Below are 12,773 nucleotides of genomic sequence, written 5' to 3' on the forward strand. Positions count from 1 at the left end.
GCAGTGTATATCATTATACATTAATGAATTACGAAACTAAAAATGGACAAGTCATAGGACACGTTTCTTCTATAGCTGATCATACGAAGTGGAAATGCATGAACTGTACTGTATAATGAACTAGTCATTGAATGGCAAGATTAGTATTGATTATATTTAACTGGACTTGACCACTCGAAAATTTACAAATTAATATAATCATATAATTGTATGGATTGTATTGATCCATAAAAAAATTCTGTACCTAAATAAATTCACATATGATAAATTGTGATTAATCTGTAGTGTTACGTAGAATTCTATAGAAAGAATAAAGTATTATTATATTACTGTATGATGAAAACTTATAAAATCTACTGAAACTGCTCAAAGTATTGCATTCAACCTATGCTTATATTACGTCTGCTATAATTCCAGTGACAAATGAAGTCATGTAAATCTACAGCATATAGGAATAAAGCTGTATCTTGCAATTAGAAATGGATCGAAACGTAATTTTTTAGTTTCGCAAAACCCGAATTCAAAACTTTGCGAGGTATCGAAATCCTTGAAACACTCGAAACTCTAAATCTAAATACGTACCATCAATAAATTAAAAAACTCCCTAGAAACGGTAAATTTACATGTAGAATTCTATTTATATGATTAGAAATCTTGTTGCTCTTATGCAGGGAAAATTATTAGTTCTTATAGTTTATAATATGTAAAGGTTTACTTACAAGTAATAAATTTGAAATTCAGGCTGGCTAACTTCCTAAAACGAACATCTTTATAGCAATAAGTAACTATACTAAAGTCACTAACGCATAGTGTCACCAGACTGCAGACTGTCTGGTAACACTGTCAACACGTGAAGTTGGCAACATTGTGCTTTCATAACAAAGATTAATAAAAACATGAATCTCTTGATTTGATATCGGATTAAACGTATCTATTATGTATTGTAATTTGTACGTTTGCTACTCGGAGGAAATAATTGGCAAATAAAACAATCTATCAAATCAAAAAGTAAAAGTATAATTCACAAAAAACAATAACTTTAAGTAGTAAAAAAATTATTGACGAATGGATGATCACATAGGAAAAGCTGACTTAAAAATGAATGCCAACGAACTGCTTGCTTTTCAAAAAGAATTAAAGCAAGAACAGGATCTTCTTAAAAAAATATTATCAAAGATAGATAACCAAGTGCATAGTCTACAGGTAAATATTTTTAGATAAAATGTATCATCACTTTTGAAGCAAAGTAATGCGTTATTAAACTTTTTAGGTAGAACAACTTCATTTACTGGGATTAATTAACAAATCATTGAAGGATTCAGAAGAACAATCACCATTACACGAATCCGAAGACAACATGCAAGACTCTGCAAATAAATCTTTAGACTTATCCATAGCATCAAACTTTAAATATTTCCAAGAAGAACACGACGACGACGAAGACGACGACGATGACGATGATAGTTAACAGAATTAAATATTTGTATTTTATTAAAGCTCATTTTGTCGAAACAATGAAACCTGATCTTAATATATCGATGATTTATTTTACCAATATATATTGCGTTAATATATTTATCCTGGCTGTCGCGTTTGTCTTTTAACAATATCAGAAAAATACAGAAAGTAACAGTCTTGAATAAAAAAACAAACTAATATTATTTATTAAATCAAGGAGTTCAATTATCTATACAAGTTTGTTGTACCGGGAATAAAGTATCTTTCAACTACGAGCGTTTCAAAGAAATTGAAACATTTGTACTTAATTAGCCGTGTTATTTGAAGTATGTCTAAAATATTTATACATGTTTTACGCCGGGTAACCTTGCGTAGGCGAGCCAAGATGCGACGGATCGTCCGTAAAAGGTGCAGGTTTGAATTGTTCTGCGGACATACGAGTAAAAAATATTCCTACACCTTCTATTAAAGCCAATAACACTCCACCAATAATCGCACTACCAGCCATTGCTGGTAAACCATTTCTTGCAGCAAGTATACCACCGGTAGCTGCTCCACTGATAATAGAATTCCAAGGATCTTCCTTTTTCCTAAGATGAACCAATGTACAGTCTATTGTGGAAAACATACCACCCCATAGCGCAAAGTTTCCGGCAATAATGGGGGATCGTTGTTTAATGGCCATTAAACTTCCAAGAAATCGTTTGTTTATACCACTGGGTGCATTACGGAAGCCCTTAATACTTTGAAACACGGCGCCGCCGATAGCACCCATCGTGAATGCACCACCACAGTCATCTATTATACGCCAAGGGCATGGTTCTCTTGCATATTCTTCCATACCTCAATCAATTTTCTGTTAAAAGCGAAGTGTTCCATTTAAAATAATAAAGATTCACGATATTGTTCAGAAGTAACCTTAAACACTGGTACTTTTACAGTTTGTTTTGAAATTAATTTCGTTTCATCTTTATTATAACGTTTAATTTAATTCTACATACCATTCATAGTAAATAAAACTAATTCGTTCGTATATACTTCAAGAGATCGCGATAAAAATGTACGTGATAAATAGTGTAATGTAAATGAGGTTATGTACACTAAATCCTCGTGCATAATTAGTGAACACGTGCAAAACAATTCTAAATATCTTCGAATATCTTTCAAGATAGCTACTGCGAATGTGTCGATATAAACATTTCTACGTATTTACTGTTAAATTGTTTTAAATATGTACCTCGAATGCCGAGGTACGAGATACCTCAAGCACGATACTGTGACGGGCGCAGCGAGCGTAACTATGATACTGAAAGAATCTTCTTACTCAAACAAACTTTTACACCATCGTAAAGAACAAAACGTTACGAGACAATTTAATGCCGCAAATAATTTTTCATGATTAATTCGTGCAATTTCAACGACAGTTTTGTCAATTCATTCTCATTTAACACCTTTCTTGATTACGAATAATACGACTTCGAAGCCGCGTTACATGATATTTTGAAATACAATTATCGTCCACGATTCGGTAGGATTATATTCTATTGCATGGGTCATGTAAGCAACAACATTTTCAATGCCCAACCAAACGATTGACAAGAATTTTTCTGTTAAATACTCGCGTCAAATGCGTTACGATTTTCAGTTTGTTGGGCATTCGACTGGCGCACACGTCTACGATAGTTTAAAATAGAATGAGCCTTCGAATGTCCAAAAATACATCGGACTTTTAGTTAGTCCTGGATATCCAGCCGTTTTGCGTGAAAGCAAAATACGCGTACGAAGGAAACACCGCGTTTCGAGTAGCGATTCTCATTGCTCTCTCTAACCTTTCGGTAATCTTAAATTTAATAGTTGCTCCCGTGCTTATAGTGGGACGTGCAATATGGTGTACAGTCTCTAACTATACACGACTCGTAAGCGAGTAGCGAGCGAATCGTTGATCACGATTTTCAGAAATTTACCGTCGTTTAAAACAGTGTTCGGAGCCGCGAAACGTGTTTTTGTTCAGAAATACTCAGACCCACAAATATTCGTTTATATCGCAGTGGAAATACTTAAGAAACAAATTCGCTTTTCTTCTGTTTTAATACGTGTGCATCGTGTAACAGTGACATTTGTTGCAGACAAAAATGTCAAACACGGAGGCGATTAAATTGGACGCGGATCAAGAATCGTGTGTATCCGAAATAACGAAACCCAATCAAGAAAATTCAGTCGTTCCTGAAACCAACAACGAAAATGCAACTGTACAGGCCGCAGATTCTGCAGCTGCACATAAATCGGAAAATCAAAATGCAGATACCCTTCTGAAAGGCCCAACAGGCACACCGGAGATTGTTAACGAAAATATACCTACGAATGGAACTGTAACCGAAAGTGAATGCGTAACTGAATCTGCAAAGGGTATAGTAGACAATGCTACTATGCTTCCCGAGAGCAAACCTAACGAACAACCGGTAATTTTAACAAACTATCAAATCGCTACCCTCTTCTTTGCTTTGAAATGAAGCGTTTTGATTTTTGCAAATCATTTCCATTTGTTCTCGAACCTCAAGATACGTCGATTTAATTGTTGCATAAGAGACAGCTTAACGATTTAACTTGTTGCAGCCGTGTGCACCTGAGATTCAACAACCGCCGTCCATAGGCGCCGGAGATACTTGTCCCGTCGTGAAACCCGACGAAGCTACCGACGATCGAAAATCGGATAAAGAAATAGCCGATCAAGCGTCGACATTGAAAGAAAACTCGTTCGCGGACGTTGACAGAAAAGTAAGCGACAATGAACTTACGATATCGAAACTGAAGCAGGAAGCGCAGGTAAAACTGAGGAATAGGAAGCGTCGTGTAATAACCAGGTCTGAGCTCGATATATAGAATGCTTTTTAATGATTTCTATTCCGTTTGTAGAAAGCGACCGAGGAACGAGATTGCTATCGGAAAAAACTAGAAAGCACAGAGAAGAAGCTAGCAGAGTTACAGGCATCGTACGACGCACTGTTGAAAGGCGACGGCGACGAAGTCTTGCATCGTAGGATGATGGATCAACTAAAAGGTAAACTGATTCAGACCTCGTTGCAATTAGAGGATCGTATCCGCACTTGTTCCAACCAGGAGAAACAAATCAGTGCATTGAACAGCCAAGTGGCTTCTCTGAAGGAAGTGGAGTCCCTTACCAGGAGTCTTTTGCAAATCCGTAATATGGAAGTTAAGCACCTACAGGTAAATCGTTTAAATTATAAATTTGTGAAGCTAGATAATCGAATATTTGACTATTATACAAAATCGATCGAATGTTCAACGATACCGATCCTCTACTTTACCCCCTTTTTGTTTTTACAGGCCGAAGTCGACGATATGGAAGTTCGAATTACCGACGAACGAGATCGATACACCACGATGATAAATAAAATGGATGCCGCGGTGAAACTGAACGCGGACCTGAAGAAAGAATACGAGACGCAGCTTTCTCTCTTCCGAGATCTACGAGAGAAGTACGAAGAAAAGGTCATCTTGTTATCCGAAGAGAAGCGAGCTCTCGAAAATAGCGCGCAGATTGTTCCCCAATAAGTTCCATTAGAAACAGTAAACTGCGTTACTTTGTAATTACATTTATTTGTATAAAATAAAAATTGTTGCAAGTAACACGTAACTGCGTAATTTTATTTCATACTCGTTGATCTTTAACGATAAGTTCAACACTTTCGGTTAAAATATCATCCATTTCATCGGTTTCCGTGGTGTAGTGGTTATCACATCCGCCTAACACGCGGAAGGTCCCCGGTTCGATCCCGGGCGGAAACATTTTTTTGTATTTATTAAGAAAAATGGGAATATATAGTAATAATTTTATTATTTAAATAAAATTGATTACACAATTTAATTGCACTTTAATAAAACAACTACTGTCAAATATCAGAATTAAAGTAAAAATTGTTTGTAAATGCGAATCAGCTGAGTGTTAAATAAACATCAGCGGGGAATCCGTTAACGGAAATCGCATGAATAATATTTGATGTTTTTGTTTCACAGTAATCCCCGCTTGACAAAGAGCTTTCACGATGCATTGAATTTAAATTGCTTACAATCAGTGACGCAATCCTCGACTATTTATCATTTGAAATGATTAACCTCTGTATATTATTTAATTTAAAAAAAAAAAGCATGTCGATATCTGCAACAGTTTCGATCAATAACATTTGATGACTAAATAATAAATATTCGTGAACTCTATGCTTCGTCGACAAAAATCGTTTGAGGAAAATCAATGAAAACACTCTAATTGTAAGGAATCGCGAAACCGGTGAATACCCCAATAACTATCATCAAGTCTTGAACTTTTGCACACGATATGTTCAAGATTTTGTATAAATACTGTGCCACTGAGTGCATTAGACATCAAATTCTCCAAAGCTGCGGTACTATCACATCCATCGAATAGCAGTTACTGGTAAGATATTAACTACACGTTTTGCATGTTGCACAAGTTGCACATTGTTAGAAAACATTTATTTTATATCTGAAAATAACATTGTATCTCGTCGAAGAAGTTGTTTATTTAATGCAACTGATTTTCGGTAACGAATAACGAATTATTTGAATACAGGTGGAAATAATACGTATTGGCGTGAAAAATACACGTTCAACATGAAGAAATCTATCGTATTCGCAATTTTAGCCATCGTCCTTACGACGATGGTAGCTGGAGAGATCACGGAACTCGGACCACCGGGTCCACCACATCCGGTAAAATAAATTTCAAGTATTCTATATATTCATATACCAAATTACTAATTCGTAACAGTTTTAGTAATCTGTAACCAATAATTCTTTTCGTTTCAGCGTCTTCGTCGCGAAGCTAAACCGGAAGCTGACCCCGCTAATCGACCAGTATACGTTCCTCCTCCACGACCACCCCACCCGGTAAATATTTACAAAATATAACTTCATGTTTATATAACAAATAATCCAAAAGAAGTCTATATTAAACATTCTGTTAATTTTCTTAGCGTCTTCGCCGCGATGCTGAAGAGGAAGCTGACCCCGCTAACCGACCAGTATACGTTCCTCCTCCACGACCACCCCATCCGGTAAATATTTACAAAATATAACTTCATTTTTATATAACAAATAATCCAAAAGAAGTCTACATTAAACATTCTGTTAATTTTCTTAGCGTCTTCGCCGCGATGCTGAAGAGGAAGCTGACCCCGCTAACCGACCAGTATACGTTCCTCCTCCACGACCACCCCATCCGGTAAATATTTACAAAATATAACTTCATTTTTATACAACAAATAATCCAAAAGAAGTCTATATTAAACATTCTGTTAATTTTCTTAGCGTCTTCGCCGCGATGCTGAAGAGGAAGCTGACCCCGCTAACCGACCAGTATACGTTCCTCCTCCACGACCACCCCATCCGGTAAATATTTACAAAATATAACTTCATTTTTATATAACAAATAATCCAAAAGAAGTCTATATTAAACATTCTGTTAATTTTCTTAGCGTCTTCGCCGCGATGCTGAAGAGGAAGCTGACCCCGCTAACCGACCAGTATACGTTCCTCCTCCACGTCCACCCCATCCCGTAAATATTTACAAAATATAACTTCATTTTTATATAACAAATAATCCAAAAGAAGTCTATATTAAACTTTCTGTTAATTTTCTTAGCGTCTTCGCCGCGATGCTGAAGAGGAAGCTGACCCCGCTAACCGACCAGTATACGTTCCTCCTCCACGTCCACCCCATCCGGTAAATATTTACAAAATATAACTTCATGTTTATATAACAAATAATCCAAAAGGAGTCTACATTAAACATTCTGTAAATTTTCTTAGCGTCTTCGCCGCGATGCTGAAGAGGAAGCCGACCCCGCTAACCGACCAGTATACGTTCCTCCTCCACGTCCACCCCATCCGGTAAATATTTACAAAATATAACTTCATGTTTATATAACAAATAATCCAAAAGAAGTCTACATTAAACATTCTGTTAATTTTCTTAGCGTCTCCGCCGGGATGCTGAAGAGGAAGCTGATCCCGCTAACCGACCAGTATACGTTCCTCCTCCACGTCCACCCCATCCGGTAAATATTTACAAAATATAACTTCATTTTTATACAACAAATAATCCAAAAGAAGTCTACATTAAACATTCTGTTAATTTTCTTAGCGTCTTCGCCGCGATGCTGAAGAGGAAGCCGACCCCGCTAACCGACCAGTATACGTTCCTCCTCCACGTCCACCCCACCCGGTAAATATTTACAAAATATAACTTCATGTTTATATAACAAATAATCCAAAAGAAGTCTATATTAAACATTCTGTTAATTTTCTTAGCGTCTTCGCCGCGATGCTGAAGAGGAAGCTGACCCCGCTAACCGACCAGTATACGTTCCTCCTCCACGACCACCCCATCCGGTAAATATTTACAAAATATAACTTCATTTTTATATAACAAATAATCCAAAAGAAGTCTATATTAAACATTCTGTTAATTTTCTTAGCGTCTTCGCCGCGATGCTGAAGAGGAAGCTGACCCCGCTAACCGACCAGTATACGTTCCTCCTCCACGTCCACCCCACCCGGTAAATATTTACAAAATATAACTTCATTTTTATACAACAAATAATCCAAAAGAAGTCTACATTAAACATTCTGTTAATTTTCTTAGCGTCTTCGCCGCGATGCTGAAGAGGAAGCCGACCCCGCTAACCGACCAGTATACGTTCCTCCTCCACGTCCACCCCATCCGGTAAATATTTACAAAATATAACTTCATTTTTATATAACAAATAATCCAAAAGAAGTCTATATTAAACATTCTGTTAATTTTCTTAGCGTCTTCGCCGCGATGCTGAAGAGGAAGCTGACCCCGCTAACCGACCAGTATACGTTCCTCCTCCACGTCCACCCCATCCCGTAAATATTTACAAAATATAACTTCATTTTTATATAACAAATAATCCAAAAGAAGTCTATATTAAACTTTCTGTTAATTTTCTTAGCGTCTTCGCCGCGATGCTGAAGAGGAAGCTGACCCCGCTAACCGACCAGTATACGTTCCTCCTCCACGTCCACCCCATCCGGTAAATATTTACAAAATATAACTTCATGTTTATATAACAAATAATCCAAAAGGAGTCTACATTAAACATTCTGTAAATTTTCTTAGCGTCTTCGCCGCGATGCTGAAGAGGAAGCTGACCCCGCTAACCGACCAGTATACGTTCCTCCTCCACGACCACCCCATCCGGTAAATATTTACAAAATATAACTTCATTTTTATACAACAAATAATCCAAAAGAAGTCTATATTAAACATTCTGTTAATTTTCTTAGCGTCTTCGCCGCGATGCTGAAGAGGAAGCTGACCCCGCTAACCGACCAGTATACGTTCCTCCTCCACGACCACCCCATCCGGTAAATATTTACAAAATATAACTTCATTTTTATATAACAAATAATCCAAAAGAAGTCTATATTAAACATTCTGTTAATTTTCTTAGCGTCTTCGCCGCGATGCTGAAGAGGAAGCTGACCCCGCTAACCGACCAGTATACGTTCCTCCTCCACGTCCACCCCATCCCGTAAATATTTACAAAATATAACTTCATTTTTATATAACAAATAATCCAAAAGAAGTCTATATTAAACTTTCTGTTAATTTTCTTAGCGTCTTCGCCGCGATGCTGAAGAGGAAGCTGACCCCGCTAACCGACCAGTATACGTTCCTCCTCCACGTCCACCCCATCCGGTAAATATTTACAAAATATAACTTCATGTTTATATAACAAATAATCCAAAAGGAGTCTACATTAAACATTCTGTAAATTTTCTTAGCGTCTTCGCCGCGATGCTGAAGAGGAAGCCGACCCCGCTAACCGACCAGTATACGTTCCTCCTCCACGTCCACCCCATCCGGTAAATATTTACAAAATATAACTTCATGTTTATATAACAAATAATCCAAAAGAAGTCTACATTAAACATTCTGTTAATTTTCTTAGCGTCTCCGCCGGGATGCTGAAGAGGAAGCTGATCCCGCTAACCGACCAGTATACGTTCCTCCTCCACGTCCACCCCATCCGGTAAATATTTACAAAATATAACTTCATTTTTATACAACAAATAATCCAAAAGAAGTCTACATTAAACATTCTGTTAATTTTCTTAGCGTCTTCGCCGCGATGCTGAAGAGGAAGCCGACCCCGCTAACCGACCAGTATACGTTCCTCCTCCACGTCCACCCCACCCGGTAAATATTTACAAAATATAACTTCATGTTTATATAACAAATAATCCAAAAGAAGTCTATATTAAACATTCTGTTAATTTTCTTAGCGTCTTCGCCGCGATGCTGAAGAGGAAGCTGACCCCGCTAACCGACCAGTATACGTTCCTCCTCCACGACCACCCCATCCGGTAAATATTTACAAAATATAACTTCATTTTTATATAACAAATAATCCAAAAGAAGTCTATATTAAACATTCTGTTAATTTTCTTAGCGTCTTCGCCGCGATGCTGAAGAGGAAGCTGACCCCGCTAACCGACCAGTATACGTTCCTCCTCCACGTCCACCCCACCCGGTAAATATTTACAAAATATAACTTCATTTTTATACAACAAATAATCCAAAAGAAGTCTACATTAAACATTCTGTTAATTTTCTTAGCGTCTTCGCCGCGATGCTGAAGAGGAAGCCGACCCCGCTAACCGACCAGTATACGTTCCTCCTCCACGTCCACCCCATCCGGTAAATATTTACAAAATATAACTTCATGTTTATATAACAAATAATCCAAAAGGAGTCTACATTAAACATTCTGTTAATTTTCTTAGCGTCTTCGCCGCGATGCTGAAGAGGAAGCCGACCCCGCTAACCGACCAGTATACGTTCCTCCTCCACGTCCACCCCATCCGGTAAATATTTACAAAATATAACTTCATGTTTATATAACAAATAATCCAAAAGAAGTCTACATTAAACATTCTGTTAATTTTCTTAGCGTCTCCGCCGGGATGCTGAAGAGGAAGACAAATCTGGTAACCGTAATCAAACAGTTCGTCCGGTAAATGTTTACAAAATATAATTTAATTTGTATACAACGAGTAATCCAAGAAAGTCTACATTAAACCTTCTGTTAATTTTTTTAGTTGATTTTACCAATTGAAGCATGGCCTGGTTACAGACCCCGTTAGGGTCATTCCATGCCACGTCAGTCATCTTTCGGAGGACTATGTCGGATTGTGTTCTAATTTGAATATGTTGTAGTCTTTAGTGATATATAAACGTATCTCGAAGGATTTTTAAAAATTTCAAAATTGTTGGTTTTACATCTGTTTAAAATCATTAAGAAATATTCGTCATCAGCCTGCGTCCATAGAAGCGCAATTCAAAATAATGGACTGATTTATTCGTATATTAAACTTTGTACTCTGACATACATTTTAATATTCTACGCGTCTTATTAAAAAATACATGTGAAAATACGGATTATAATTTCTAATGTAGTATCCTATGTACACTTTAATAAATATTTACAGAGAATGAGTATGTGCTGTTTTATATAATTCTTGGTAATACCTTCATTCATGTTACAAACGTACACGGATTTTTATTCCAAGGAAACTACCACGGGCGCTTCATCTTCATTTTCATCCTGTAAATTACAAAAATCCCACGAGAACTTCCTAGTTAGCCGTTCGCAGAATCGCGAGGCGTAAGACTTTAAATGCCCATCCACTTCGGAATTGATCTCGATGTTTGCAAACAGTATGCGTAGATTGTAGTAAACAAAATTATTATTAACCACAATATCGCAAAGCATATCTTCGGGCACGTGCGTTAACTGAATTTCTATTGCTTTCATAAATTCGAAATAAATATCGCGACGCTCCGATATCGCGGAATCGGCACCGCAAATAAGATATATTTGCTTTTTCCAGTGTTCAAAAGCATCGAGATTTTGACCAACCAGAAAACAAACAAATACCAATTGCAATTCACCAATGATCTCCATAGGTCTGGAAGAAAGAAATCAATAATACAATTGTAAGTTAAATTCACAACAGAAATAATTACTAATCTTACTTTGTTAATGTATTGATAAGAGTATTTAATGCATAACTGGAATCAAGGGAATGCCTTGTAATTTCAGTAGGAGATGCACCGTCTGGATAATTTTTATCAGGCAATTTGGACAGTCTCAACTCTGTACCAGGTCTAGGTTTCAAATCAGGAAGTAGTTCTTCCTCTTTTGCTTCTGTAGTGATTGCACTTCTTCTTTTTTTTGGGTATGACACTCCACCTCTTGGTCTCATAGCATCGCTACAAGGCTCTAATTCTAATGCTGACCGTACAAAACTGAAGTAAGATAAATGACTTTATCATACAACAAAATAAATCTAAATAACAGATAATAATAATTTATAATATCAATTGACATACCCACATATGGGTGAACAACGTTCAATTAGCGAAGGACTAACATGATTTGTTAATTCTTTCCATTGGGTCCATATATCAAAAGGATAAGAACCCAGATACCTATTTAATTCTTTCAAATTATCTTTTAGCTTTTGAACTAATTCCTCTGGTACAACTTTATATAAAAGGTTTAATCTTATTAGTAAATGTTTCACTTACTCGACACGTGAAATATGTACCAAATATTATTATACCTTCTGAACTGAGGTCTTCCTCTTTTGTATCCCAACGTCTGACTAAAAATTCAGATTTCTTAAATGTATGAAGAAAACCAATTTTGGGTGCTGTTTCTCCAAATTCATTTACAGCACTTTAACAAAGGTATATAAACATAATTACTGCAACGAAGGCGAAAGTATTAAATGTCATATAATTACCTGTAATGGACATAATGAAATCCTGGTGGAATCATTTTTATGCCTTTAAAATTATGATCTGTATTCCACGATTTTAAATCGATTCCAAATTCTGTACCGCTCGGTACGTTCAGTACAACTAATGTAGCATCCTCGACCAAAAGTCTCGCGGATAAATTTCGATACCTGTCTCCTTCCCTTGCCATGATTAATCAATCACTCTATAAATTTCACTCTTTTCCTCTTTCGTACAAACTGAACTGCTAATATTCACATAATCAATTTATCATTACACAGTATCAGACACCGTTGGACAAATACACTGGGTGACACGATTTCGTGAAAATCACATCGATGAAAACGCAAGATAGTACTATTCAAATTTTATAATTAAAGTCACTATACATATTTTGGTAATTATTTACATTAAGGGTTTCTTAGCCGATTTTAATAATTTC

At 36.6% G+C, this 12,773-nt stretch overlaps 5 protein-coding genes and 1 non-coding gene across 59 annotated transcripts; 4 read left to right on the plus strand and 2 right to left on the minus strand.

Moving 5' to 3' along the window:
- The first annotated feature begins 886 nt into the window (after window positions 1–886).
- LOC122395520 (unconventional prefoldin RPB5 interactor 1-like) lies at window positions 887–1,540 on the plus strand. Its single transcript, XM_043393142.1, has 2 exons — window positions 887–1,203; window positions 1,271–1,540. The coding sequence occupies exons 1-2, from the start codon at window positions 1,066–1,068 to the stop codon at window positions 1,466–1,468; spliced, it is 336 nt and encodes a 111-aa protein (XP_043249077.1). The 5' UTR covers window positions 887–1,065; the 3' UTR covers window positions 1,469–1,540.
- A 52-nt stretch (window positions 1,541–1,592) lies between these two features.
- Window positions 1,593–2,896, minus strand: LOC122395518 (mitochondrial import inner membrane translocase subunit Tim17-B). 3 transcript variants are annotated; one of them, XM_043393140.1, is made up of 2 exons: window positions 2,696–2,896; window positions 1,593–2,333 (listed from the first exon to the last, which is right to left on the minus strand). In XM_043393140.1, the coding sequence occupies exon 2, from the start codon at window positions 2,297–2,299 to the stop codon at window positions 1,811–1,813; it is 489 nt and encodes a 162-aa protein (XP_043249075.1). In that variant the 5' UTR covers window positions 2,300–2,333; window positions 2,696–2,896; the 3' UTR covers window positions 1,593–1,810. The 3 variants fall into 3 exon arrangements, with proteins under 3 accessions (XP_043249075.1, XP_043249074.1, XP_043249076.1); XM_043393139.1 differs by having other exon boundaries at window positions 1,593–2,314; window positions 2,696–2,893; XM_043393141.1 differs by lacking the exon at window positions 2,696–2,896 and adding an exon at window positions 2,460–2,569 and having other exon boundaries at window positions 1,593–2,314.
- A 202-nt stretch (window positions 2,897–3,098) lies between these two features.
- LOC122395517 lies at window positions 3,099–5,054 on the plus strand. 3 transcript variants are annotated; one of them, XM_043393138.1, is made up of 5 exons: window positions 3,099–3,293; window positions 3,585–3,917; window positions 4,072–4,233; window positions 4,372–4,683; window positions 4,804–5,054. In XM_043393138.1, the coding sequence occupies exons 2-5, from the start codon at window positions 3,591–3,593 to the stop codon at window positions 5,029–5,031; spliced, it is 1,029 nt and encodes a 342-aa protein (XP_043249073.1). In that variant the 5' UTR covers window positions 3,099–3,293; window positions 3,585–3,590; the 3' UTR covers window positions 5,032–5,054. The 3 variants fall into 3 exon arrangements, with proteins under 3 accessions (XP_043249073.1, XP_043249071.1, XP_043249072.1); XM_043393136.1 differs by having other exon boundaries at window positions 3,104–3,293; window positions 4,072–4,281; window positions 4,804–5,048; XM_043393137.1 differs by lacking the exon at window positions 3,099–3,293 and adding an exon at window positions 3,332–3,505 and having other exon boundaries at window positions 4,072–4,281; window positions 4,804–5,052.
- A 138-nt stretch (window positions 5,055–5,192) lies between these two features.
- On the plus strand, window positions 5,193–5,265 carry Trnav-aac. Its single transcript has one exon. It is a non-coding gene; the product is annotated as a tRNA-Val (tRNA).
- Window positions 5,266–5,774: 509 nt separating this feature from the next.
- On the plus strand, window positions 5,775–11,024 carry LOC122395937 (probable antibacterial peptide polyprotein). Of its 50 annotated transcripts, XM_043393888.1 has the most exons (29): window positions 5,775–5,911; window positions 6,068–6,207; window positions 6,304–6,384; window positions 6,471–6,551; window positions 6,638–6,718; window positions 6,805–6,885; window positions 6,972–7,052; window positions 7,139–7,219; window positions 7,306–7,386; window positions 7,473–7,553; window positions 7,640–7,720; window positions 7,807–7,887; window positions 7,974–8,054; window positions 8,141–8,221; window positions 8,308–8,388; window positions 8,475–8,555; window positions 8,642–8,722; window positions 8,809–8,889; window positions 8,976–9,056; window positions 9,143–9,223; window positions 9,310–9,390; window positions 9,477–9,557; window positions 9,644–9,724; window positions 9,811–9,891; window positions 9,978–10,058; window positions 10,145–10,225; window positions 10,312–10,392; window positions 10,479–10,541; window positions 10,627–11,024. In XM_043393888.1, the coding sequence occupies exons 2-29, from the start codon at window positions 6,109–6,111 to the stop codon at window positions 10,669–10,671; spliced, it is 2,232 nt and encodes a 743-aa protein (XP_043249823.1). In that variant the 5' UTR covers window positions 5,775–5,911; window positions 6,068–6,108; the 3' UTR covers window positions 10,672–11,024. The 50 variants fall into 50 exon arrangements, with proteins under 50 accessions (XP_043249823.1, XP_043249824.1, XP_043249833.1 ...); XM_043393889.1 differs by lacking the exon at window positions 10,312–10,392; XM_043393898.1 differs by lacking the exon at window positions 9,978–10,058.
- On the minus strand, window positions 10,793–12,638 carry LOC122395941 (protein AAR2 homolog). The gene is made up of 5 exons (XM_043393940.1): window positions 12,337–12,638; window positions 12,154–12,269; window positions 11,921–12,074; window positions 11,564–11,836; window positions 10,793–11,496 (listed from the first exon to the last, which is right to left on the minus strand). Exons 1-5 carry the CDS (start codon window positions 12,519–12,521, stop codon window positions 11,088–11,090), a joined length of 1,137 nt encoding a protein of 378 aa, XP_043249875.1. The 5' UTR covers window positions 12,522–12,638; the 3' UTR covers window positions 10,793–11,087.
- Window positions 12,639–12,773: the final 135 nt, after the last annotated feature.

The sequence above is a fragment of the Colletes gigas genome, unplaced genomic scaffold, assembly GCF_013123115.1.
Source record: "Colletes gigas isolate AHSC1104 unplaced genomic scaffold, ASM1312311v1 Colletes_gigas_Sc00006, whole genome shotgun sequence".
Classification (NCBI taxonomy): domain Eukaryota; kingdom Metazoa; phylum Arthropoda; class Insecta; order Hymenoptera; family Colletidae; genus Colletes; species Colletes gigas.